This window comes from Cryptosporidium muris, genomic scaffold (assembly GCF_000006515.1).
Source record: "Cryptosporidium muris RN66 scf_1106632373455 genomic scaffold, whole genome shotgun sequence".
NCBI lineage: Eukaryota > Apicomplexa > Conoidasida > Eucoccidiorida > Cryptosporidiidae > Cryptosporidium > Cryptosporidium muris.
In genome coordinates, this window is record NW_002196583.1 from 198,905 (window position 1) to 226,320 (window position 27,416).

Here is a 27,416-nt window from a genome sequence, read left to right on the forward strand (position 1 = left end):
GTCATATTTCGATTATTAATATTATTACAAGTTATTGGATTGTCTAGTAGTATCATATCTGATAAATATAAAAGATTATATCGAAATGTCTAATTCTTGTGCTAGTAAGTTTAAAATTGCAATTTACTATATTACTTTAAAGTGTATAGACTGACGGATTTTTAGATCCAAATAATCTTCACTATAATTTACTACCGATATTAGATAATAGGGTCTCAGATACTCCTAGAATATTTATTAGAAATAAATCAATAAATTTTCAGATATCTACGCCTCTAATAAATTATACAAGAGTTTACAAGACACCTGGAAGAATACCAGCATTACTTACACCTCAAATTTATAATTCTATATCACCAATGAAAACAAGAAATTTACCTTGTCAGCAATCACAGTATCCAGTTCAAATTCCCGATTTACCTTACTGTATTCAGCCACAATTTGAGAACTGTTTTAATAGTAATGATATGAACATTTCTCTAGTAAATGGTTTTGGTATGGATAACCATAACCCTAAAGATAAGAACACTAAGGAAGACTTTAAGAGAGTAACAGACAATAATATTGAAACCATAATATCAACAAATCACTCAACACCAATTGCTTCCAGTAGAATTAAGGAAAATTCCAATATATCCCCTATAGTAAACGATTCAACAGGTGATGATTCAGACTATCAGTATTACAATGAATCTAGTTCTACATTTTCAGATATTACATGTGGTGATATTATGAGTGAAACTATACAAGCTAATATTCAAGATGAGAATTTATCTATTAGCAGTAATTATTTAAAATTTTTATCACCTAGTTTAGATAAATCTATGAAGGAGGCAATGATTGATATTCAAGTTTCTATGGAACTTGCACCCAACTCTCAAATTTCAGAAAAAAAATTGGATCAAAGACCATACTCTAGTAGTATTAGATTATCTCAAATTGATAATGTACCTTTGGATAGTAGAACTGACAATGAAGATATTAATTATGTGAAATTTGACAACCATAGTATACAGATTGATGACACATCTACTCCTAATGAAGTAAACTGGGATGAATATAACTTTAATTCTGATATCTTTGAGATATCATGCCCTTCATGTTTTAACTGCATTATTCCATGGGGTAAAGTAGCTTATGATAGTGATGATGAGGCCTTTGTGACTGGTGTATTACATATTGCTACAGAGACAACTCCTTTATTATTAGATAGCTCCAACTAAATAATGTTAATAAATAGATTAACCTGTTATTTTATTGTTTATCTTAGTTATATAGGTCATATTCCTTCATTTTTATATTTTCAAGAAGTTTTGTTAAACATAGACATGGGAAAGCATGTAGATTCCACGCCCCCAGAAATTGGCGCCTGATAGGGTATCGTAATTAGTGAAAGTGTGTTTTTGGTTTCACTAAAAAATTGATTATCTACTATGACATTTACAATAATAATTCCAAAAAATTTGCAGTATAAAGTTTCTTTTTTAGATATAATACTGGCCAAAGATGAGTTTTTATACTGATAAAGTCTTGGAAATCTTATTACTGCTGCAGATTTTACTATTTACCGTTAAATCTCATGTTAAAATAGATACAAAAGAATATATAAAAGGTCCTCTACAAGAAGAAAATTTCAACTGTAAATCTTTACAGTCAAATGAGTATAAATTAGCTTTGATTTTGAGGACTATTTGTAACGAGGTATTAGGAGAGCTTACTGTAAAAGAAAAAATTGAATATACTAGGGAAATCACTATTGAAGACATTTGCTTTATCATTAATGTACTATTAAGGGATTTTGATATGTGTGAGAATGAATTAATTACAATAAACCCTTTTATGAAGGTATCTTATTGTAATATAGAGATGCGATGCACCCCCCATAGTATAGCATATGAGATATGTATTAGGTTAAAGAGTGAAGCATCGAAAATTCCAGATTTTAGTGAATTACTGTCGAAATCAACAAAATACTTTGTTAAGAGTCACTTTACTAAAAATGCAATAGCTACAATAAATGAAGTTATGGATATATCATTAAATGAATTTCAGAAAGTAGATGGATCAGTATCCTCTTTAACTTTATACCCTCAAAGGGATTTAAATCACTTATCTGATGGACAATCTGCAGCTTCCAGTAAATCAGATGTGGAATTTAGCTTTAATGTGAATGTGGCTCCATTCATGCAATGTACAAATCGTCAACTAATTTTTACTTACTACCACCCTACAGATAATGCTAAGTGTTTAGGTCTAAATTTGGATCAGTTAGAGCTTGTTAATCAAATGCAATCACTATCCGTTACTACAGATAATATGAAAAGGATTCCAAGAGATTTAGCATGTACTATTATTTGGATGATATCTCAAAGGTGGAATAATTGTAGCTATGTCTTAAGTGAAATGATTGATATTAAGACAAAACTAGCTATTAGCTTTTGCAACAAGTTAGCTGAGATATCTCCAGCTAATTGTAAGTATTTGGTTCAAAATAAAAATATATCTACATCATTCTTAACATTTAAAGCTGTTAAATTACTTAGACTTATTGAGACAACACTTAGACTTAATTCTGAATATTTCCCAGAGTTTGAGATATCTGCAGAAGATGTAGCAAATGTTATCTTTATAGGAAATGGTAGGGAGATGATAGAAGAGAATGAAGAATACATTTTAAAGGCTCTTAGAGATGTAAGAGTATCACAAGGAAGGCAGAAATCTTCAGTATATGGTCGTAATCATGTATATAACCCAATTAGAACAAGATATAAGCAAATACCTCCTTATATGGAACATGAAAGCATTCTAGATCGTATTACTTATGGGAACCCCGATCTTGCTCAATGCGATGAAAAATTCATCAATTTTGACCCTTTAGCCATGAGACAATCAGAGCATTGGATAGATGAAAAGAATATGGGAAGCCATGAAAGAGAGTATATTGGAACTAGAGTACGCTTATTGAGCTATTATATACCCCCACCTTCTACATTTCAGCCCAGTGATCCATATAATTGGATATTAGGACCTTGTTCTTGGCTAGAAGATAAGCACAAAAAATTACCAAATCTTATAGCGGCAATAGCAACTGATAGAGGCTACAGACTTCATATATTAAATGCCTGCGAGTCAATATATGCTTTGGTTCATGGCTCAGGTGAATCATGCAGCAAGGTTGTTACTGCAGCTCTATTTCTTACCACTAATAAAGAAAATATTGCAGAAGCTACTGATATTTGCTCAGAAACTAGTATGAGAGCTGATATTCCCTTTTTTCGCAAGGAATCTGTTAGAGAATATAATACAGGAGTTAATAACCATGAGTTATATTTAGTTTATCAAGGGATAGTTCTAGCTTTGTGTATAGAGCTAGGAATATCGCTAGATATAGATGATATTAATCATATAATTTTTCAAGACTACCCAGTTAATGCTCATTTAGTCCCGAGAGTATTACTTAACTCTTTATTATATAGAGCTTTACAGCTCCCATCAGAATTTAGAACACGCTCAGGATTTTGGAATTGGCCCACACAGATGCACTCAACCTTAAGCAATGCCCAAGCAAGAGAAATTTTGGGGTACAGGGAAGTCCAGTTACTTTTTGAACAAGCTCAAGTACAGAGTGAAATAATGACTATACGTCAAGAATTACTTCCATATATCTTTAAAGAAACAAATTTAAAGAGTAATACCAATCCAATAAAGAAAAAAATGCAAAAATCTGAGATTGGGGAAGACCACACTCCATATAATTTAACAAAATCAAGGGAGTACTGGGATAAATACTATGAATATGAGTTTTTAAATGTAAGTGATAAAGATATAAATCCACTTAGGGCACATCTTGTAAGGTTAGAAAGACTCCATTTAGACTTGAGTATGGAAAGGCAGGCTATACAACGTCTGAATAAAGTTCTCCTAGCTTATATTGGTCATAAAATACATGACATACCAAAGTCATCAATTAACAGAAATTTCCATCCGATATACTCTCCTACAGTTTTTAGATCAAATATAGCAGGTAATAAACGAATTGTAGCAGGGATAGCCACAATAACTGCAATGAGAAATGTTCAAAACATTTTTTCATCCAAATCCCTCTCTAATAATTCAGATGGGGATACTAGCTTATCATATAATGTGAAATCAAAACCTTTTTATACAGAAATAATTGAGTGCTCATCATTAACTAACAAGGGCTTAGATTTCGCTTATTTTGTACAAAATATTGCAAATCTTCACTTTGAACTAAACATTTCCTTGGGAATTGCTTGTACTATTATATCTCATATGAATAATAATTTACCTATTGATGAGTCTTTCCAACTAGCTGCATTTGCAATACTCAGTAACCACCTTCAAGCTCTAGATAGGAATCAAATTTATTCTCTTTGGACTTTCATAAAACCAGGTATCTTGTCATATGGAGATCAAACACTAGTGACTCATGATTACAAGATACATACTTCTACTGAATCAGAGTTAGATACTTCTATAATAGATTTAAATGATGGTCAGAATTATCTAAATATGCAAAATTCTTCAATGTCTTCTAAAAATAATTTTGAAATATCTACACCTATAACTCCAGAAGTAAAGCGTCCCAGAGATCAACTGGTAATGAATGATGCACTAACTATTGAAAATGTCAATGAAAAAAGCATAAAGACTATTTTAAGAGACAAGGAAAATAAGGAAGAGGATACATCATTTAGAGAAAATAAACGAATTTTTAGAGAACTTAAAGAAACAGTATTACAACTAGATGGTCGAATCACAAGTTTGAAAAATAAACTAGAGCTAAGTGAAACTGGGAATCAATCAAAATATTTACAGAAAACCATTAGGACCTTAATAAATAAAAAAAATATTTCTATAAAACGACTTATTCACTTAGCAGGTGTAATCTCTGAAAAGGAGGTAAAAAAAGCCGATAAGTATAATATAAATATTCCTAATGGAATTAGAAGAATTGCTAAATTGCATCAAATGCGAAGTATTATTGAAGCTGATATATTAAAACTATCTGATGAAACTATTTACCCTGAAAAGAATAAAAGAATTCAAGAACTAAAGGCAAAATTAGAAAATATTGTGGGTGAAATACAACACCTCATTCAACTTGGAGGATATATTGAATCTGACTTAAGATGGTATAGTGATACTGAAAGATGTCTCAATAATTATATTCCAAGGCACAATCAAGTTTTATCAATAGAGCCCACAACTGGATTTGGTACTTTGTATTGGTATAAAGGTCAAAGTAGTAAAAAAGAAATAAGGACAGAATGCACGAAATCTCAAAGAAAGCGTTTCAAAATCATTTCAAAGGATATATATAGACTCTTATCAATTTCACTCAAATTTTATCCCATACCGATGAGCGAATTTGAACAAAATAACTTCATTAATGATAGTTATATTGACCCAAGACAAATTATATACTGGCAAAATCTTCTGTTTCTATTAAATATACAGGATATTTCACAAGGATGCAATTACTCAAAAACTTTGTTAAAAAAGCTTTTATTCTCTGTTTCATCAAATAATTTTGACTATATGGATACTCCTTTATTTATATTATGGTGTGCTGATCATATACGTAGTCGTCTTGGTAATGAAGACACTTGGAGAAATATCGTGGGACTACTTTGGCTTATATTCTTTGACCAACCTATTAAACCACGGGAATTAGTAGAAAAAAACTGGGGTCAAAGTATAAGATTTTATTAGGCACAATATAAAAAAGACTAGTAATATTTATACTATAATTACATGGCAATTTACAAATTTTTAGAAAAGAAATATCTAATATTTGCTTTAGGTAGTTCGAAAGAGTATCAATATTTCGTTTATTTGTTCTTGGTATTTTTATTCTCTAAAATATACTAAATAATATGTAATTCTTTTTTTCTTAATTCATATTGGTCTTTTATTAACTTCAACACCATATTTCAATTTGTGACTTTAACTTTACCAAATAATTGTAGGTTCGGGTTCTCCTTGTTTAGATTTTGGTATAAAAAGACACTTTTCAGTAGTATAGCCATTATCTATATATCCAAATATGGAGAAAAAACCAAATGTAAACAATTTAAAGATCCAATTATCTTTCAAGCGATTCCAAAGTCTTAGCATCTTATATTTTGAAGTATCTTTATTCGGAATTGCATAAGAATCTTGAATTGGGACGTATTCCTAATATTTTAAAAATAATATATAGATATTACATAGATGAGACTATTACTTACCGAGATAACATCTTCAATAATTTTATTAAAATTTAGAAGTTGGTTTAAATCTAGTAAGGAAAAGAAAAAGCTAAATGTAGAGTCAGCTTGATAAAGTGATTTCCATGAAAATGCTCTATTTACTAATTTAGCAGTATTTTCACCAATTAATTCAGGTGATGACTGAAGCTTTAAAATGATGTTTGTAATAGCTGTTGGTTGCTGGAGTGTGTAATGTAATTTTTTGAACTTTCTGTAATATGATATATATCGACTATGTATTGCAATAACACAAGTTGTTTTGAATTCTTCTGGTATATCCAATAATATTGTTCTCCATTCTAGTAAAGGAATATTTTGAATATAAGATGGAGACTTTAAAAGGGTTTCTAGCTCCTAAAGACAGTACGAAATAATATTTAGAGGTATGATCATAATAATATTATATAATAAACTCACTGGGCTTAATGTAAATGTCTTATTTTTATTGAGACTACTATTTATCTCTATATCAGAATAACATTGAGAAATCATTTGTAACTCAGATAATAAATCTGCGATAGAAATGAGATATGTAGTAGTAGTACTTATTATAACTTGTCTAGAATCAGTAGATAACATTACAAAGCTTTCTGTGATCTTCATATCATCCATATATTTGAGGAGTTGTTCATTAGTAAAATGTGGAGTATTCTCGTCAGAATCCACAGTTGTATTTTTAATTAATGCTTTAAATTTTCGAACATGATGAGAATCTATGGATTTTAGATGTTCTTCATCTCTGATTAAATTACATTGTTTACATACAGCTATTGCCTTTTGAGTAGATACCTTTAGAACATATCCAACATTCTCAAGTTGGGATTTCCATCCATTAAAAATAACTTCAAGAATTGTAGTAAATGGATCTCCAATATTATTGGTGGACTGTTTAGAACTTAACAAAGCAGAATTATTATTTGTATTTATTTGAAATTTATGGAATAAAGGTGTACCAGGAGTAGTCATACTCGATGTTGGAATATTCGCTTCATCTATTATAGGAGATGGTATAATATATGGATAAACTTCTTTTAGTATTCTAATATTATAGATTGTTTGGCAAATAGTATTTAACCAGAACTGTGCAGATTGCTGTTTTGAAACTTTGTTAATTAAAAAATTGTTATCTTGTCCACTAGAGGATTGCTTCAACTTCCTTGCAATTAGGGGTGGAACAACATTAGATGTGGATATTGCCCTTAATAAAATTCTTTCGATAATACTTAGAAATAAAAGAAAATTATCTACATTGTCCTCAAATAATGTTGAATATAATCCTAATAGTTCAGTTGGTTCCATGTTCATAGTATTTAAAGGTTGTAGCAATATCTTAATTCCGCTGCCATAAAATATATCAGGTAAATTATTAATATTTTCCCCGGCCTTCTGGATCATTTCATGAGCATTAGCTAAAATATCTGCTCTCATTTCAAGTGGAATTGATGAAAGAATTCCTAATATATCACCAAATCTTCCAACTACTTCTTCGGATTGAAATGAAGTATTATTCAAATTCTGCAATTCACGTTCATCAATTGTTGTTTCAGTTGTTTCTTTTTCATCTATAAAAGGTAACACAGAAGTTGACATAGATCTGAGCAATGATTGAATATTTGATAATGATGCCTTGCTTTTTGTAGAGGCTTCGTTCGGGGGTATTATATGAGATTTATGATAGTTTTCAATGATGCTATCATGTAGATTTTGCCTATTAGAACTTATATCTAATTTCTCAATACTTTTTAAATACAACTCATTGAGTTTCTTGTTTGTTAGTGGTAAGATATCTTCTGTAGGTGATAGTTGGAATGGGATATCTGTATCTTTCAGTTCCAACACACTGTCAAACTCTAATGAATTAAAAATAACCTCAGAATCTCCACTTAATTCAGATAATTGATCAATTGTTAGGCTTAAATCTACTTTAACCTCATTTTTATAAAGCTCATTTGTCGATACATCATCTAATTCCTTCATTGACAGGTTATTATTCAGTTGATTAAATTTATATTTGCTTGTTCTACACAATACACTATAAACAAGAGTATTTGAGACAAACAGTGATATATATAAAAATGGAATAGAAACCATCTATATTAAATATAAAAAAATCAAGACAAAATATTAAAGTTACTTCTCTATCATAACTACTGGAAAACTTAAAAAAGTACTCTAAAAAAGTACCCTAAAGTCCTACCTTATGCGCTCAAGAAACTGCCATGCGGGAGACACAATATAGTTGAGATTTGATCAAGTCTTCACTTATTTAAAAAGCTAGAAGTATACTACCCACAACAAGATGTGAAATTTGATCAAATTTGTTATGAGACATTATTACTGGAAGTAATCCAAAATAACTTACCAACCCTATAGGACACTTAGACAGAAGATTCAAGAACAATCTCTATAGTTACCAAAGACCAAAGTTTACTTCTTTTCACGAACAATAGCCAATATATCATCACCAGATACAAAGTATCTTGGTAATCTAGCTGGTTTCCTTACTAGAGTAGTAGTTTCATTAATTGGCTTAGGCATTGAATCTACTGCTTCCACTAGTATAATTTTGGGCTTTCGTGTTCTAGCTTCCTCTTCTGGAGTACTTCGTGGGAGAATAACTTCCTCTTCTACTGGAGTCCTTTGTGGGAGAATAACTTCCTCTTCTACTGGAGTCTTTTGTGGTTGAACTACTATAACTTCCTTTTCTAATGGAGTATCTTGTGGTTGAACTACTATAACTTCCTTTTCTAATGGAGTATCTTGTGGTTGAACTACTATAACTTCCTTTTCTAATGGAGTATCTTGTGGTTGAACTACTATAACTTCCTTTTCTAATGGAGTATCTTGTGGTTGAATAATAATGAACTCTTGAGTTTGATCTCCCAATAGAACTCGGTTCTTCTTTGAGAATCCACTGAAACACTTCTCATTCTTGGTATTGCCACTACATTTAGAACGCCTGAAACAAGAGTGACTCTTGGAAGTAAGTACTATTGGTTGTTGTACAAATACCATCTCTTTAGGAATGGAAGATGACTGCTCTACATATACAGTGCCATTACATCTTACAGCTGATAACTTCTCATAACTTTGGTCCTTAGGTAAATATCTGAAATTTCCATCTTTATTCCTGCCTGAACAACATTTCTGTTCCTTAACAACAATTGGAACTGGTTCACAAAGCAGTGATTGACACTCTACTTCAGGCTTATACACTACTTTATTAGGTTGAACTTTACAAATAATTGGTTCTAGTAGTTCTGGTTGTGGTTCTGGTTGTGGTTCTGGTTGTGGTTCTGGTTGTGGTTCTGGTTGTGGTTCTGGTTGTGGTTCTGGTTGTGGTTCTGGTTGTGGTTCTGGTTGTGGTTCTGGCTCTGGTTGTGGTTCTGGCTCTGGCTCTGGCTCTGGCTCTGGCTGTTGAATTTCGTAAATAACTGGTTCACTTACAGACTTAAGATTTCTTGTCTTCTTCTTACAACACTTCTTACAACACTTCTTATGTTCAACAATAATTATTTCTGATTCTGGTTGTAATTCTGGTCCTAGTTCTGGTCCTAGTTCTGTTTCTAGTTCTGTTTCTAGTTCTGGTTCTAGTTCTGGTTCTAGTTCTGGTCCTAGTTCTGGTCCTAGTTCTGGTCCTAGTTCTGGTCCTAGTTCTGGTCCTAGTTCTGGTCCTAGTTCTGGTCCTAGTTCTGGTCCTAGTTCTGGTCCTAGTTCTGGTCCTAGTTCTGGTCCTAATTCTAGTTGTTTAACCTTACTAGACTTCTTACAACTTCTATCTTTCTCATTAGTTGCACCGAGTTCCTTCTCGCTATATTTACCACTATGTCTTTTATTTTTTATGCAACAACTTCTAGGATGCTCCATACAACTCACTGTACATAAACCACAGTCAGTAGTGCACTCCCTCAAATACAAACCTTCCAGAGGTTTATGTTTTGATAATGGCATCTGAACTTGAGACGGGACAATTAAAATCTCACCAGCTGGATCTAAACTATTTGCAAAAGCAAATATTGAACTTCCTAATATGAATAAATTAAGTAATTTCATACTTGTAAATCCCAATCAAATAACTTTACGAAATGAAAAAGGGTTTATTAAGAAAACTTAAAACAAATGAAGGTACTCTCTTTAGTTAGAGTAGACAAGAGAGTAACTCAGTATCTATCAGTCTAAATTATCCGCATTTCTACGGTACAATACCATAGATAGGTGTGCAAATACGTGATAGTTATAATTTCTATTATCACTGTGACGGTAGTGGATACCTGGAGACGTTGTGTCTTGGCGCTCTATATCCTAATAAAGTACTTAACGATATGAAACTATTGAGGGAATACGGAGTACTAGTAGCACTTTATATTGGAAACATTGTTGAAGACACAGAATGTAAATAATTACCTAATATATAAGATTAAAGTAGAAGAAGTACAGAATTCTAGAATATGGTCCCATATAGATAACTATCTTGTAGAGGTGACAACTATTACTTGTCCAATCTTTGAACTCTCAAGAACTGCCCGAGGAGTCATCCCCCTAAGTTTTCTTGTACCCGATTCCTTTTTAGTTTTGGTAGGTTGAATAGTATCTAATTTAGCTAGATTCACAGTAGTATTTTTGAAGTTAGATTGCACGGTTATATCCACTGGATCCTGATATTTAGATGGACAGACAACTAAGTTTACATCCAAAGGTGCTGACGTTACGTTAGTCTCAGTTACCAATACTTTTTCACTAGGAACATTATGTAATGTTATTTGTTCAGTGAAGTTTTGAGATTCAATTTGGGTTGACTCAGACAATAGAAGCTTCTGAGAACTATGATCAGATATCAATGTGTCAATTATTTTTTCATCAGCTAGAGAGTTTGACTGGGTGAGTATGCTGGACTCTATACTTGTAAGGTTGGAACTTTGCTGAGTAGTATTTTCTGGATAGTCATGAGGAAAAGTCACAGTAGTTTCTGGGTGATCATAAGGAGAAATTACAGTAGTTTCTGGGTGATCATAAGGAGAAATTACAGTAGTTACTGGATGACCATGAGAAGAAATTACAGTAGTTTCTGGGTGATCATAAGGAGAAATTACAGTAGTTACTGGATGACCATGAGAAGAAATTACAGTAGTTACTGGACTATTATGAAGAGAAGTCGTAGTAACTGGATTATAAGTATCAAGTCTTATTTCATAAGGTTTGATACCTTGTTTTGCATCTGTATTATTTATTGCACTAGTGTTCTCGAAACTTGTCATTTCCACTTCACTAGTTAATTTTTCCTTTAAGGACAAATTTGATTGGTTGAATTTATCCTCTTTATCCAAAAATGATACTTCTGATATAGGATCAGGCAGATCATGCATGGAATCCTCCAATGAGGAACTATACTCTTCTGTATTTGATTTTATAGATTCTACAGTAAGAGTAGATAGGCTCTCAGGGTCTTCTATTATAGGGGATCTCAATTGAACAAGTTTACGAGAAGTATGGTGAACCGAGTTAACAACTGGTGATAGGTTATATTCATTAGACTTCATTCTTTCTTCAATTTCATTAACTCGAGCTGCAACTATACCATTCTTATTCATCTTTCTTGTTACTAGTTTTTCTGGTGAAACTGAGCTTATAGACGAAGTTAATTGACTTTTGATGGGTGATGAACTTAGTTGAGGCACTCCCACAACTAATATTGGAGGTGTTTTTATATCATCTAGTGGAGATGGAAAATCTGTCCTCTCCTCATATGTTTCTACAGTTTCAATAGGCTTAGCGACTTCTATAGTTTCATCTACTAATTCTGATTTATATATTGGACTAGTTTCAGATTTATTAATTACAACCACTAACTTTGCAGGAGATTTTATATCATCTAAAAAGAGTTCTGAAGAACTTTTCTTAACCTCAACAACTGTTACTGTTGGAGTCATGTCAACAATTTCTATTTCCTTTTCATATATTTCTTCAGATATAGGTGTGTTAGAGCTATTTAGAACAGGTACTTTAGTTAGGTCATTTTGCTGATTTATAATTGACTCTAAATATACTATGTAATCTTCATCCTTAGCAAGTTTCGATTTCTCCAATTGGTCTTCACTCTCTTCACTACCTATCATATTTTCACTTATTTTAGATTCTTGAAGACGTTTATTAAGGAATTCCATCATTTTATTTTTTGCCTCAGTATCTGCTGAATATATATCTATGTCTCCATATTTTCTACCTTTTCTTTTCTTCCTGCCAAAGCACTTAATTTTAGATTGAAGACCATCTCTGCACTTTTTTGGTTTTGAATTACTAGTATTGATATCTCTATATATAGTATTATTAATATCTTTCATAGATACCAACTCATTAAATCTGTTGTTCTTATAGCAGCTAATACAACTTGACTTATTTTCAAAATGATCTATCGAGGTCTTCTCAAACAAAGTGTCTCCCTGATAAGTTAAAATATCATTAATCTTATCTGTGTTAGTGACATTAATTTGTTCATGTTCACCAGTTGCATTTACATATTCTTCAATATAATAAACTTTTTCAGTTTCAAATACTTTTTCAGTGTCTCTTATAGGACTTGAACTATTTATATCCAAAATTTCAGCTGGTGTTTCAATGTTGGGGATTACTTGTCTATTAAAATGTACTTGAGTATAATCCTGTCTTTGGGAGTTATTCTTATTCATATCTATTTCTAGATCTCGTTTGATTATTTCATTATCAGTTGAATAATTTTCTCTGAGAGTTTCTTCTTCCTCTATATCTTTTAATCTAGCTTTTAAGATACTTTCTTCTCCCTTAAAAAGTGATAACTCCCCTTTAGTATGCTTCAATTGAGCCTCTTTATCAGCCAAAGTACTTATATCTGTTATATTCTCAACATTTTTAAGTACGTCTTTTTCAGGTCTAACTCCTCTTCCAATCCCTTTGAGTTTTGCAGAAACTATTGATCTAGTTAGTTTCTCTTTTGTCTCAGATCTTAAAACAAAATATGACTTTTTTACTTTCAAAGGAGAGGTTGCAGATCTAATAGTAATTCTGTTCAATATTTTAAAGTTATCTGTAACAGGAATTTGTAATACAATGGTCTTAGCTTTTATAAAAGTATTATCAGTGGTGTTGATATTAGATATAACAATACCATCAAATTCGCTAATCATCTGAACATATGATCCATCAGTACATATCCCCGATACTAACAAGGAACCTTTCATAAATCTAGAGCCTCTTGACATTATGTTATCTATGGTACCATTGCAAGGAAAGGGGACCCCAACTACTATATTTGTATATGCATCAGCCAGGTTATATAGGCTAAAGTACAGACTGAAATAGACTAATAGACTAAAAAAAATAGACATATCCCTTTTCTCAAATAAAATGTGAATTGCTTAAACTTAACTTGTAGGTTACCCTTCTTTTGGGCCACAGGAGACTTATACTATTTCTTAGAATACAAGTCCCGGTACCTAATGTAGTGGTACATAAGCGCCAAAAATTAAGTACATCTAAATTTAAATGACTAAAAATTACTCAATCTATAAAAATTAAATAGTAAATGACTAAAGTTTACTTCGAAATACCAATGGGAGTCTAAATTTCTTTTTTTGAGATATAATAGTAGGGTGATCCTTCTTACTACTACGCCTAGATTTAGATATATTAACTTTTGGTAACTTCTGTGTTATTTTAACAGTCTTCGCTTTGTCTCCTGCCTCAGTAGATCGCTTTTGAAAAGCAAAACCTATAGCCATTATCGCATATGTTTCTTGGACTCTAGTTCCTGTTCCAGTCCAAGTAAGATGATTCTTATTCATTTTATTTCTTGCTACCTTTTCATCTGGGACAACTGCATAATCTACACAAACTGCAAGTAAGTTCTGACCTTTCCAAAAATTTCTTCTTTGTAGATATGATGGATATTGAGGGTTTGAGTACTTCAAAAGTTTATATTTTAAGTCTGATGAGTATAGATCTATACTAGAAGGAGTTAACAAATCCAAAGGATTAATAGATTTGTCAATAAGGCTTGAGTTTGATTGTATATATCCAATTCTTATAGCTCCTATTTTTCCAGGTTTACTATAAGCAACAGCTTTGGAGGGTTGGCCAATTGTTATAGTAGATATTCCATCACTACATACAATATGTAAAGCTGTGATCTGTTTCAGAGGACCCAAGTGTCTGGATTCTTTATATGGAGATGGGAGTACAACTGTTCCATTTTTAAGAGCTTCATAACTCTTGTCACTAGACTTATCCTCAGTTCCATACCCAATCCTCTCAATATAAGTCCCATTTGGACATAAAAAGGATGCTGAAAATCCTGAATACTTGTTTTTCAGTGATGGAGATTGTGACATGTTGCAAGTTGAAACAATCTTATCTAAATTTATCTGTGGAACTCCAGTATATAGAAACCCTTCATAGGGCCTTTTAGCTATTGGAGAAGGCTCTTCAAAATAGGATCCAAAAGATACAATACTAAATTCATTTGAAATCAGAATTCCTCCACTAATATTTAATAATCCTATACAAACACCTTTCCATTTACCTCCTCGCCAAATTAAAGATTTGAGATATTCCCTTTTTTGAGTGCTTTTATCTGTAGAGAGAGCTTCAGTAGCAGATGTATAATACTGAGCTCTTCCAACGTTCATAACAATTGTTGACACAGGGAAAGATTCGTGTATAAGTTTAAAAGATACTGGATCACCAGGTATAGTTAATAAAAGATCTTCAGTTATTTGATTACTCTTATTTACAACTAAAGTCTTTTTTAGGGTTTCAAATTGAGATCTGGGAAGTGCATCATATCCAAGAAATACCTCATGAATTTCCACTACCTTCTGTGTATGTGTTGGATTTGCATCAGCTCCAATTTTTAAAACAGATTCGCCATCACTACAGAAAAATCTCATAGCTGCAATAGAGCCCCCAGTATTTTTAGATTTCAATAATGGATTTAGCATGTCCATTGTCTTAAGATTCCTCTCAAATTGCCATGTGACTTCAACTCTATCAATAACACTATTAGTTGGGCAGATATAATTAATAGTTCTTAGTGCTGTTTTTTTGCTTAAAGGGTGTAGGTGACCCTGAACTATGATTTCTTCAATATGTTTGCTAAAGAGAAACTGTGCTCTAGGAGAATGAAGCATTTCAGGGCAGATAAAATTCTTGGGATCAACTTCTAAGGTCCCACTACCTTGAGATACATATCCATAGTAATCATTTATAGCTTTTTGTACTGTTGGTTTGAAGGGGTATTCAAAATAAAACCCGAGGTTTCTGATGAGTCCTCCTGGAGATATATCAGCGCATACCTGTGTGAGTACCCCACCCTTCCAAATTTTTTGGGGATCTTTAGCAGAATATAGTTTTGAATTAAATAATAAAGTATTTTCAACCACTTTAGGATCTTCAACTGTTTGTAAAACTTTGAAATAAGCAATAGGAAGTAAATTATCAGGTATAAACAATGCTGAAGAAAATATAGGCTTTGAAAAAGCTGCCAAAATACTTTTTATATTATCAAAAAATAAATCTTTAGTATTAAAAGCTGTAGAAATTAATTTCAGTCCATTTATATTTATATTAGGTTTGGAGTTGTTAGAAAATTCAGTCATATAATTTGGGGATCCCAAAACTATAAATGATTCAAAGGAATTACCACAATTAAACCTCATAGATTCTATAAGATCTTCATTTAAGTTTACAAGTATCTGAATCGATTCAATTGAGAATCCTGGAGGACATTTAAATATTCCCTGAATAGATCTTAAGCTACTACGTACGGTGTCCGTGTTTTCATCATGTTCATTAATGTTCTTTTTTATCATTTCACATTTAGAAGGGAATTCAGTTGTTGCAGATTCGAAAATAATATCTCTAGATAAATAAACTTGTGGAAAAAAAGGTTTGATAAGCTTTGCAGTAGAAAAACCTATATGACCAATAAGAAAAGTTCCTTGTATTATACGACTACAAATACCAGTAAAAAATTCACCAGAGTAACTATTTATTCTATTTATTGGATTAGATATGTAAACTTGAGGAACTGATTTTATTATATTTCTAGTATTTAATTGAAAATCTACAAATTCATTGGCATAGATAAATGTTGGGCCAAATGTGTAACGATCAACAATTTCAGAGAGTCTACCCAAACCTGAAGTGCTTTGAGTATCTATAAAAGCCTCAATTTGAAGTTTTCCAGTAGTATATCCAATTAATAAATTATTTATATTACCTAATTTAACATCAGATGTACCACGAACTATACTTTTTTCAGATTCACTTTGGATCAAAGCTTTTAAATTTTTATCTTGTAAAGTTTGAGAATTAACCCAAGACTCAACTTTCGGAATAGAATCTAAAATATTCCAACTTGTCATATTACTAAGAGGTTGCCCTAAACTTACTGATGTAATGTAATCATTACAAAGAAATTTTAACATTAAAATCTCACCATTTGATACAGTTCTATACTCATTTTCTTCAGTCATATCTAAGTTAGATGTAGATGTATCCTGGGAATCAAAATCTATAGAATCAATAAGAGCATCTTTTTTCCAGTTTTTTTCTTCAAGATCTTTAATCTCAGAATCTAAATTCACCTTAGACCCCACTTTCAATTTTATTTCCTCTTCAAATCCTTGAGATATGGACCTTAAGCTCGCAGCAGATATATCATCTCCTAAAATAGTATTTATTCCTATTATATGGTATCCTTCTGGGCAACTTATAAATGGATAAATATCCTCTGCAGTACCCGGTGCTACTCCTGAAATAGCTGGACAATTTTTATCTAAAACTTTACTTAATGATATTTTAGGTATACCAGTATATACAAAACCACTATATGGAATATTACTTAATGGCCTCTCAGAAGCAAATTTTATCCTCAAATTACTTATTATTGGATTTTTGAAACGAGAATTTAAAATAATTACTGCACACAAACCTGTTGGTTTATCGCCTAATAATGTATAAGAACGATAAAGAGATTCACTTTTTGACATATATGAAAGTAACATTTTTGATGGAATTGGATATTTTTCTTCTTTAACTACTTTAATTAGTCTAATTATTGGTTCCACAGCATCATAACCAAAGGCAACTTCATTAATGCCATCTCCTTCATACCTATCTTTAACATTAGTTGAATTATATTCTTGAGAACCCAGATATATATTAGACAATCTATCACTACAGCCAAAACGTAGTCCTGTTATATAATAATTTAAGGAATCTGTCATGTATTCAATACTGCTTATCACGCTTTTATCAGGGCAAGTAAAACTAAGTACTAATGGGCTACCATAATTTAACAATTGTTCAAATGGAATAGCAGTCGGTTGACATAAGTTCTCTGTTATCTCATTATATACAGAATTTGAAAATATTCCTTTATCTGATACTGAAAAACCCTTGTAATTTGCAGCAAAACATGTTACGAGGTGCATGCGGTATATTATTATAATGATCGTAAATAGTATTATACCAGTCATTCCTTTATATAAACTGTTAAAATACATTTCAAACTCATATTTTGCTTGGTATCCAGGTCTTAGTTATATTTTTATCTTCCTTAGTAATATAATATTAATATAAAACCCTAAAAATACCAGGCGGGTACTTTTTAGATCTAGTACTTTTAACAAATTTATTCTAGTTATATAAAGTAGCCAGTTACCATATTTATCACCAGAAGATAAGTTATAAAATTAGAAATCTAAGTTTACCATACTTATCTTCCTTCTAAGTTTATATATCCAATTGAGACACATATATTGATATGTATTATCTTCAGAGTAAGTAAACCCTAACTATAATTACATACAATCTTAAAGGTATACAAAGTAATTTATTTAAAGTCCCCTAAATTAAAAGTATTTGAACTAGTAATTATGGTATATATAAGAGATGCTTTGCAATAGTATCTTTAGATAAAATTACTAAAATACTATTACAATATAAAATATTAGTTAAGCTATATATTTCCTTTAAACAGAAAAAAAGACAAGAAGATTACCAAATGTTATTCACAAATTTTCTATAAATTGTAGGATTTTGTGAGAAAACCAGATCTAGATAAGACGAGGAATACTAGACAGGAATACTAAACGCGGGAAATATGGAACTTTGTATAGTAGATACTCTCTTAGGCTACTTGACTGAAAAAAGAAATCGAGACAACTTGAACTATTTTACCCTTTGTTTTTTTTTCTTTGAGAAAAATGAAGTTAATTGGACAAACAACTATTTTTTTGAGTATATTTCTGGTACTACTAGTATTTGATATATCTGTTTCTGAAGGTACCTCTGAAGGAATTAACTATAACTTGATGTCATCTCAATCCAACGACTCGAGTAGTAATTCAACAAGTGGAGAACTCGGAATAATTGGTGTTGAAGGAGGAGAGAAGGAAGTAGAGGTAGAAGTAAAGGGAGTAAATGAAGAGGAAAAGGAAGAAGAACAAGAACAAGAACAAGAACAAGAACAAGAACAAGAACAAGAACAAGAAGAAGAACAAGAACAAGAACAAGAACAAGAACAAGAACAAGAACAAGAACAAGAAGAACAAGAACAAGAAGAACAATATGAAGAACAATATGAAGAACAAAGTGAAGTACAGAGTAGAGAACAAAGTGACGAACAAAGTGACGAACAAAGTGACGAACAAAGTGACGAACAAAGTGACGAACAAAGTGACGAACAAAGTGAGGGCCGAAATGAGGAACAAGAAATTGAAGGTGAGGAAGAAAAGGAGAATAGTAAAGGTGAACCTTTATCTTCACTAATTAAAAATCAATCAAATTCATTGGGAATTTCTACAGAGCAATATACTCATATGTCAACGAGTACTATATCTACAATCACTGAAACTCCATCTCAAGAATTAGCAGATATAAATGAACAAATTCAGAATGAAGATAATGAGGTACAAAGTAAAATAATTGACTATGAATATCCAACTCCTTTGTTGAAAACTTATGAAATGCGAAAGTTAGTACCTCATGGCAGCTCTTCTAATGTCATAACAATTCAAGGATCTCGCAAAGGAACATCAATATTGGCAATTTTTGATATATCATCCTTGATTGAATCTGATATTACAGCTGATGATATTGTTTCAATAAAATTATATGTTCATAAAATTGGAGGGACACGTACTCTACCAATTCGTGTAGATTTACTAAGTCTTCCTCAGAATTCAACTCGTATTGTTAAGTCTGCACTATTGGGTACTTTCCAGGCCGTTATCCCTAGAACTCCCAATTCTTATATATCTGTAGATTTGTCTGCATCAATTCCTAAATTTTTCCAAGGGAATCAAAACAACTCGACTATCTCAATTTTGTTATCAGCCTGGTCTAAAACTCGCTTTGGAGATATTTTGACTTACTCATCAGGAGATAAAAGGGATGGTTTAACTTTGGTTATAACTGCAACAAAACAACCTAAACAGTCAGTTAGTGATGAACTTAATACACCTCAGATGAAGAACAATTTATCTGAATCAATATTTAGTGGGATAAATTGGTATGCCTCTTTAGGCTTTGTATCTTTGGTTATTATCATTGTCCTTGTATTAATGATGATGTAAATTTTATCAATGAGACTTTAGGAACTAAATAGTTATAAAAATCGGGGTTATCTCCAAATGTAATGTTTTCACATTAGATGTACAATACTAGTGATAATTTGATTGAGATACATCTTTGATTTATAATTGTAAATTAAACTTCATCATTAATTCTTCTTTTTCATGCTACAAATGGAACTTTTACGTTCTTGTCTATCTACTGGAGTGATTCCTGTGGAATTTTAATTGATTTGTGAGAACATTTAAAATTCCTAATGGCTAATCACATAATTATTAGATGATTGCCCACTTGGGGCGGGGGTTTAATACGGGGGAGTACACTTGCATTTTAAGATCTCGAGAACTCTAAAAAGTTATTTGCAATTGTTTGGAACTAAGGAGATTCTATAAAGGTGAAATAGCAATAATATAATTAGTCGAGTATAGAACTTGCCTAGAACGTTCCTGTATATAAGATGAATAAGTTAAGGTTTTTAACAAAACGAAATGTGTGGTTCATTACAATCTCAATTCTTAGTCTTTTTATAAATGGGAATGCTAAATATATGACACTTCCACAAGTGGATTATATTGAAGCTCCAGTAATTCCTGAGGTTATTAAGAAACCCAAATATTCTATGAATAAATATCGATATCAAATTGCATTAGAAGATCAGAGAAATCAAGATCTACATAAGAAGAGAGTCCTTATGACTGAGTTAGAAGCTCAATTAGCAAAGATCTTACATTGGAGAATAATGAATGATGAAAATTTACTAGTACCAATTGATTTTTTGGGGATTGAGAAGTTAATGATGCAACTTTTGCGTAATTTTGGGTTTTCTGTATCTAATTGTCAAGTTCTATTAATTGATGAAGGTTTTTCACATGAGAAATCTCTTGAATATTGTTTAAATTTAGAACCTTTTGGAACTATAGAATGTCATGCATTAACATGGATTGATTATTCTATTGTGGTTGACATGAAAGAACGTATGAAACGTCGTGGCATGTTAATGGAGACAAAAGATTTGTGTAGATTTGTTGAACGTATTAAACCATCTTTAGTCGCCAAACCAGAAAAGAAATCTCTTTTTGGAAAATGCCAACTAATTGTAAATGACGAACTTTTATCTCAATATGGTGTTACTAATATTGATAGTGACTTGCTATGTACATTAATGGATTACACAATTCAGAATCCTTGCACCTCTCTTTCGGTTAATGAGTTATCTGAAGTAATGAAAATTGGCTTACATTTAGGGCAATTTTTATATCCAAGATTATTTCCTATTTTTGTCAGAGATCTTTGTACTGCTAGAAAAATGATGAGACGCGGTCCGACACGTGAAATTTGCAGAAATGCAGTTACTAAAGTTTTAATTGATAAAGCCTATGCACTCAAAGACCAAATCGTTACTAATGATTGGCTATTCTATACTGAAATTTGGAGATCCTGTGCTTATGTATACAAGAAGAAAGCTATAGGTGCTCAGAAGACTAATTTAGATAAGGAATTTTTTGATATATCACTTGGAATTAAATGGTCTGATGGAACGTTCAGAGGCATTGATTCTGATTATCCACCTAGTCCTTATGCTCGTATTCATGGTAGAACAATTGAGGAAGAATCAGATACTCTTGTTATGTCTATCTTTGATAGAAAAATTGAAACTGAAGATTTAGATATAATTAGTGATGATACAGTTGAATTGTCCAATAATGAGGTTGTAGTTCCACGTCGTAAATGGGTTAGTTCTGGGATTGTAAATAGAATTGAAACTCCTGATGAATTTTTATGGCCAGTTAGAGAAGGAGTTGCTCTTAATACAGTTCAAAAGATGTGGGCACATATTTTGTTTGGACTTTATAGAGATTCTGGTAATAAAGCTTACAGATTAGAAGATTTTGAATTGTTAAGTAGTAGAATTGATCCTACTAATGTGTTTTCTACATGTCAGCGTTTGATCTTTGGTAAAATTAAAAAGTATCCCGGTACCCAACGTGATGGTAAAGGAGGAAGATTTACAGAAAAACAGATTGCGGATTGGTGTGCAGCTATAGATGGTACACGCAGTAGAGTATGTTTAGGTTTACCTACTCCAGCTTTTCTCTGGTCTAAGGAAATTTTGCAAAATTTAACTGAATTACGTCAGGATTCGAATTTTGCTATTGACCAACGTGATGTTTGTGCTTTAATGAATATGATGCAACCATGGAATTACTCTAATAAGAAGGGATTTACTGCTATGTGCTTGCAAACTCTGGAGACATCTAATATATTGGATAATAAATCTATGGACAAGTCTTTTTCAGAGAAATATGGGTTAACTGAGAATGAATCTAGACAATTATGTATCTTATTCAAACCTGCCAACCATGAACGATGTCTCAAATTATCAGCTCAGGATTTATCTGTTGCTTATTTATTAGCTAATAAATTAGGGAAAATTAAAAAAGAAAACAAAGTACTTAAAGTAACATATAATGCTGCTTGCCAAGTATTAGACCGTGTTAAATCGACTGGTACAAAGCAACACTGCACTTTAGCTGTTGCTGAATTTGTTGGGAATATTGCAGTGGAAAGTAGAGTTACTGGAAGTGTACTTATTGAGGGAGTGAGGAATATATGTAATGAACTTTTTGAAAAATCAGAATCCAAAGAAAATCTAAGTGTTATCAGAGATATAATTGAAGATATATATAGTGATATTTCCAAGAATATGCCCCCAAATCCAAGAGATATTGATATTGTAGAAAATATAAAGGATCTTAACGAAGATATTGAGTTTCAATTTAAATCTAATAAATATTTGTATGGACCTTATCAATATGACGATTCAAGGAAAATTTTTGGTCCCAAAGGAAGTGGTGACTTTTGGAGTCCTTTTCATGTCTCGTCTACTGACCAAGTACAAGGTATTTATCTTAATCCCAAACTTAAAGTGAGCCTTAAAAGCCCTCATTTCTCCAATGTATCCTTAGAATTGTTAACAATCTCAGGTAATGGAATATTTGGATCTTGGGCTGAAACAATGCAAAGTACTTATATTAGAGTATCACCTCCATCTACAGTGCATTCAAATTTATATATTCCACCATTTAGCCGTATTGCAAAAAAAATCAATACAAACCGTGAACTTGTATTTACAAGTTGCTTGTCTGTTTTAAAAAAGAATAAGATCTCTGAGGAAATTGCCAATGAAGTTTGTAAATCTATAGACCCCTATTCATCACCTGCCTGTCATAGTTTATTTATAGTATTACTTCAATATACTGAGGATGTTCATGATTACATAACAAGTGCTAGCAATGGAAAAATATTTTATGATTTTTCAGACTTGTGTAAAATAATGTATGTGTTAAATCCTTTGCAATATAATGATGGATCCATTGGTAATGCTGCTCAAGTCTGTGTTTCCTCATCTATTATGGTAGATTTCCAGAGGAAATATTCAACTTCTGATTACTTTATGAGTAATCTGTGTTCTAAAATAGACCTTACAAGAACCCAATCTTTTGCTAGGATTAATTTATCACAAAGAAAACGAGTTATGATTGCAGCTAAAGTTATTTCTACTAGTATAGCCAAAAGTTATGAATATGTTTATATGACAAAAGGTGGAATCAATTGGGCTAGGAATGTTCCAAGAGTTAGCTTTGAAAATATGATCAATTTAATTTCTAATACAGGAGATGAAATTGCAGATGAAGCGGAATGTGAAAAATCTTGTAATTCAGATGGAGTATTCTTTAAGAATGTACTTCCAGATTACTCTATTTGTATGAAGGCATGCATGGTATCTGTTGATGATAGATCTAACGGCGACCAACGATATGCTAGATATCAAGGTGTTGGTACTCATAAAAACCCAAGTCGACATACATGGTGGCAATCTTAATATTTCCTTTATTAAGTAATGAAGTCTTCTATTATCTGGGCTCAATTACAATTTAAATGAAACAGACTTCGTTTTATTGGGAGAGATATGATGTTATCAACAATAATACTTTATTTCTTAATAAGTTGTATTATTATTTTCATATCTTCCTAAGAAATAGATTTCCTATAGATAATGTTAATGAATTTGCAGTAATTTCTAAGTTCGAATAAAATCAACTCTAACTGAAGAATTCCAAGTTTTGTGGGATTCAAGCTTTTGAAATAGATGATGGGGTTGGGGTGTGTACTACTATTCTATATTCCTCTCTAGTTTAGTTAGATTGCATATTAACATCTACTTTTCTAACATTTATTATCTTTAAATGTATATATTATATATTTCTAGTTTCTTAGTTTTATTATATATTATTTATACATCAAATACGGAATTTTTCAAAGTTATACATTGACATTGAATTAACACTTAACTCTGGAATCTCCAAAATTTAAACTAGTAAATATGTAGATAAAAATACATTTATTACTAAATTTATTGATGATGAATATGTATATTGTAGAAATGAAGCACTTATAATATTATACTTTATTTTCTAAGGGAATACTTTATAAAAATTAATTGCAAAATAAAGATCAAGAATATTAATAAAAAGTCCATTTTCAAAATAGTTACAAAAATAGTTGACTAAATGATGATATTAATATATTGTATTTAATTCTAATTAATTACTAGATACAATAAATAATATTTTAGAATCTTATATTAATAAATTTATTATTAGTGAATAATCTAAAGTTAGTATTACAAACTTATTATAAGATATTTAACTATTAGTTATATACAAATTCATTCTTAATAAATAGACTCCTAATATAATCTATTATTATATAAACAGTAAAGTATACCTCAAATATACTTTAGGGTTCTATTAAGATAGTGAATAGGATCTATATATTATCTATTTATATCAAAATTTCTATTACTTTTATCCCTTCAATTGTATTAATTGTCATAGTGTATAACAAATCTGTATTGAAATTTCCTAAGGTTGTCTTATACTATATCGAATAACAATCCCGTGAGACGGATACCCGCTAATTTATGGCGGTAAAAACTAAGCGTGAGATTAAGGTTAGTCATTTTGTTAAATATTTGGTAAATTTTAGGCTAAAAAAAGGGCAGTATACAACCATTTTATACAATTTGATATATTACTATTATATTTATATGTACTATTAATTCATTACTGTTTATAATTTTAGTAAAATGATGGTATCTGGAGAATATGAATCGAAGACCCAAAGAAATAGTATATTTCAAGAAAAATTGAATAACGGTATATATCTAGGAGCTAAGAATATATCTTACACAATAAGAAATGGGATATATGTTCAAAAGATAACACACATTTTAAATGATATTAACTTTGTGGCAGAACCTGGTAAGGTTGTTGCTATACTTGGACCTAGTGGAAGTGGTAAAACATCATTATTAAATATTTTAGCGGGGAGAATCAAATCTAAGGGTCAAAGATTAATTGGTGGTCAAATATATATTAATGGGAAGAAAGTAACTAATAGTGAATTACGTAGTTGTAGTAATTTTGTTATGCAGAATGAAGTAATGTTACCATATTTAACGGTGCAAGAGACATTGAATTTATCTGCTCAACTCAGACTACCAAATTGTACAGCCCATGAAAGACATGAAAGAATCAATTTAATTATATCAGATCTTGGTTTGTCACATTGTAGGAATAAAATTGTAGGAGATAATGAAATAAAATCATTATCAGGTGGAGAAAGAAGAAGAGTTGCATTAGCTATTGAATTAATAAGTGATCCATATCTATTATTTATAGATGAACCAACTAGTGGTCTTGATGCCTTCCTTTCACTTCAAATTCTACAATTATTATTAAAATTAGCTAAATCAGGACGTACAATTGTATGCAGTGTTCATCAACCACGTTCTCAAATTTTCCAATCATTTAATGAAATATTACTACTTTCCAAAGGTGAATCAATATTTTATGGATCTGTAAAAGATTGTATTGATTTTTTTGAAATAAATAATTATACTGTGCCACAAAATTATAATCCTTCAGATTACTTTTTGGATCTACTTGTTCCTAAATCTACAGTAAATAGACACTTTTCAAATACTCGTAATGATTTTATAACTTATGAAAATCTTAGAATACTCTCAAAAAAGTTTTCATCTTCTGAATATTCTAATAAAGTCTTAAGTAACATTGATTGGCAAATAAATTCTCAACTTCAACCATGGAAACCTGCTTTAATATTTAATAAACATACTAAAGGATTTTTTAATAATCTATTAAGACCTTTTTATGTTTTATCAATTATATTTAAAAGAACTTTTATAAATCATTCAAGAAATTTCTTAGGATCATTTACTTTGAATAGTTGTATCAATATTATAACTGCACTTATTGTGGGTGGAATTTTTTTTCAACTTCCCGTTTATGGTGATTCATCAATACATGCAATAACTAATGTATATAATATTGTTGGTGCATTATTTTTTATCTTATCATTTTCATCTTTTAATTCTCTTATGTGTTTAGAATCTATTTCAAAATATAGAATAATATTTAATAGAGAAAGAGCAAATGGACTTTATGGTACAATGGAATTTATGATTGCAAAGGAACTTGGAGATTTCATCTTTTATTTCATTCCTCCACTATTTTTTAGTGTTATTTATTTTTTTATGACTGGTGCAGGTAATGTCTCATATAATAATTGGACAATGGTGCAACAATTTTTTGTATACCAGGTGATTGTACAATGTATTATATGGGCATCTATTGGAATTAGCTATTTTATTAGTTCTCTAACTACATCCTTAGAATTAGCTCAAGGAATTGCCCCAATTATTATGGTTTTGATGATGGTTGTTAGTGGATTTTATTTAACTACTAATAGAATTTCAGTATGGATATCTTGGTTCCAATATTTATCATTTGTAAAATTTGGATATGTTGCACTTTTATTAAATAGTTTTCCACCAAATAATCAATGGGGACCATTAACTACAAACGAAATACTTTATCAATTATCAATATCTGATACTTCAATAGGTACTAATATAGGAATTATTATTGGATTAGGATTTGCCTATCGTTTCTTAGCATTTATTATATTTAGTAATATATATAAAAGTGTTGGTTTAGAATAAATTTCTTAGGTTTTAGAATATTTATGTAATATATATTAATTAGTTTAGAAATATTTCAAATATAAAACATTATATATGTTTAATACAATATGTCTAAGGATTTATCAACAACTAAATTGATATATTTCTTATTTCTCTATTAATGTATAATTTTATTATTTTAATAAGCTATTATATGATAAAGTATAGATATAATCATATAATTGGCTTTTAATCTATCAAAAATATTATAAGTCAATTCATTACTTTTTATCTAAATGAGACATGATGCAATTAACTAAAGTATTACTACTTTAAACTAATGATATTTTAACTAAATATTTTATTTAATTAGATATTATAATTACTTTTAATATTCACTTTATTTTTACTTTCAATATATCTTGTTTTTTTTTCTTATAAATAAATTTTTATAAATCAATTATAGTATATAATTAAAAACATTA

General features: G+C 30.7%; 9 protein-coding genes across 9 annotated transcripts, besides 12 other annotated features; 5 read left to right on the forward strand and 4 right to left on the reverse strand.

The window, feature by feature from the left end:
- Positions 1-85: 85 nt before the first annotated feature.
- CMU_021820 (uncharacterized protein) lies at positions 86-1,223 on the forward strand (the record flags this gene model as incomplete). Its single annotated transcript, XM_002142731.1, has 2 exons — positions 86-104; positions 166-1,223. The coding sequence occupies 2 exons, from the start codon at positions 86-88 to the stop codon at positions 1,221-1,223; spliced, it is 1,077 nt and encodes a 358-aa protein (XP_002142767.1).
- A 283-nt stretch (positions 1,224-1,506) lies between these two features.
- Positions 1,507-5,736, forward strand: CMU_021830 (uncharacterized protein; the record flags this gene model as incomplete). Its single annotated transcript, XM_002142732.1, has 1 exon — positions 1,507-5,736. The coding sequence occupies one exon, from the start codon at positions 1,507-1,509 to the stop codon at positions 5,734-5,736; it is 4,230 nt and encodes a 1,409-aa protein (XP_002142768.1).
- Positions 4,855-4,884: a sequence feature (AT_rich).
- Positions 5,737-5,976: 240 nt separating the features above from the next.
- Positions 5,977-8,366, reverse strand: CMU_021840 (uncharacterized protein; the record flags this gene model as incomplete). The annotated part of the gene is made up of 3 exons (XM_002142733.1): positions 5,977-6,201; positions 6,255-6,629; positions 6,693-8,366. 3 exons carry the CDS (start codon positions 8,364-8,366, stop codon positions 5,977-5,979), a joined length of 2,274 nt encoding a protein of 757 aa, XP_002142769.1.
- Positions 6,203-6,225: a sequence feature (AT_rich).
- Positions 6,667-6,687: a sequence feature (AT_rich).
- A 336-nt stretch (positions 8,367-8,702) lies between the features above and the next one.
- Positions 8,703-10,328, reverse strand: CMU_021850 (uncharacterized protein; the record flags this gene model as incomplete). Its single annotated transcript, XM_002142734.1, has 1 exon — positions 8,703-10,328. The coding sequence occupies one exon, from the start codon at positions 10,326-10,328 to the stop codon at positions 8,703-8,705; it is 1,626 nt and encodes a 541-aa protein (XP_002142770.1).
- Positions 10,329-10,741: 413 nt separating this feature from the next.
- CMU_021860 (uncharacterized protein) lies at positions 10,742-13,507 on the reverse strand (the record flags this gene model as incomplete). Its single annotated transcript, XM_002142735.1, has 1 exon — positions 10,742-13,507. The coding sequence occupies one exon, from the start codon at positions 13,505-13,507 to the stop codon at positions 10,742-10,744; it is 2,766 nt and encodes a 921-aa protein (XP_002142771.1).
- A 327-nt stretch (positions 13,508-13,834) lies between these two features.
- Positions 13,835-17,785, reverse strand: CMU_021870 (uncharacterized protein; the record flags this gene model as incomplete). The annotated part of the gene is made up of 1 exon (XM_002142736.1): positions 13,835-17,785. The coding sequence occupies one exon, from the start codon at positions 17,783-17,785 to the stop codon at positions 13,835-13,837; it is 3,951 nt and encodes a 1,316-aa protein (XP_002142772.1).
- Positions 16,502-16,523: a sequence feature (AT_rich).
- An 84-nt stretch (positions 17,786-17,869) lies between the features above and the next one.
- Positions 17,870-17,890: a sequence feature (AT_rich).
- Positions 17,891-18,514: 624 nt separating this feature from the next.
- Positions 18,515-19,885, forward strand: CMU_021880 (uncharacterized protein; the record flags this gene model as incomplete). Its single annotated transcript, XM_002142737.1, has 1 exon — positions 18,515-19,885. The coding sequence occupies one exon, from the start codon at positions 18,515-18,517 to the stop codon at positions 19,883-19,885; it is 1,371 nt and encodes a 456-aa protein (XP_002142773.1).
- Positions 18,734-18,898: a sequence feature (GA-rich).
- A 455-nt stretch (positions 19,886-20,340) lies between the features above and the next one.
- Positions 20,341-23,766, forward strand: CMU_021890 (uncharacterized protein; the record flags this gene model as incomplete). Its single annotated transcript, XM_002142738.1, has 1 exon — positions 20,341-23,766. One exon carries the CDS (start codon positions 20,341-20,343, stop codon positions 23,764-23,766), a length of 3,426 nt encoding a protein of 1,141 aa, XP_002142774.1.
- Positions 23,767-24,115: 349 nt separating this feature from the next.
- Positions 24,116-24,182: a sequence feature (AT_rich).
- A 278-nt stretch (positions 24,183-24,460) lies between these two features.
- Positions 24,461-24,546: a sequence feature (AT_rich).
- A 486-nt stretch (positions 24,547-25,032) lies between these two features.
- On the forward strand, positions 25,033-26,970 carry CMU_021900 (ABC-2 type transporter family protein; the record flags this gene model as incomplete). Its single annotated transcript, XM_002142739.1, has 1 exon — positions 25,033-26,970. The coding sequence occupies one exon, from the start codon at positions 25,033-25,035 to the stop codon at positions 26,968-26,970; it is 1,938 nt and encodes a 645-aa protein (XP_002142775.1).
- Positions 26,925-26,953: a sequence feature (AT_rich).
- A 16-nt stretch (positions 26,971-26,986) lies between the features above and the next one.
- Positions 26,987-27,055: a sequence feature (AT_rich).
- Positions 27,056-27,107: 52 nt separating this feature from the next.
- Positions 27,108-27,137: a sequence feature (AT_rich).
- A 137-nt stretch (positions 27,138-27,274) lies between these two features.
- Positions 27,275-27,416: part of a sequence feature (AT_rich) that runs on past the window's edge.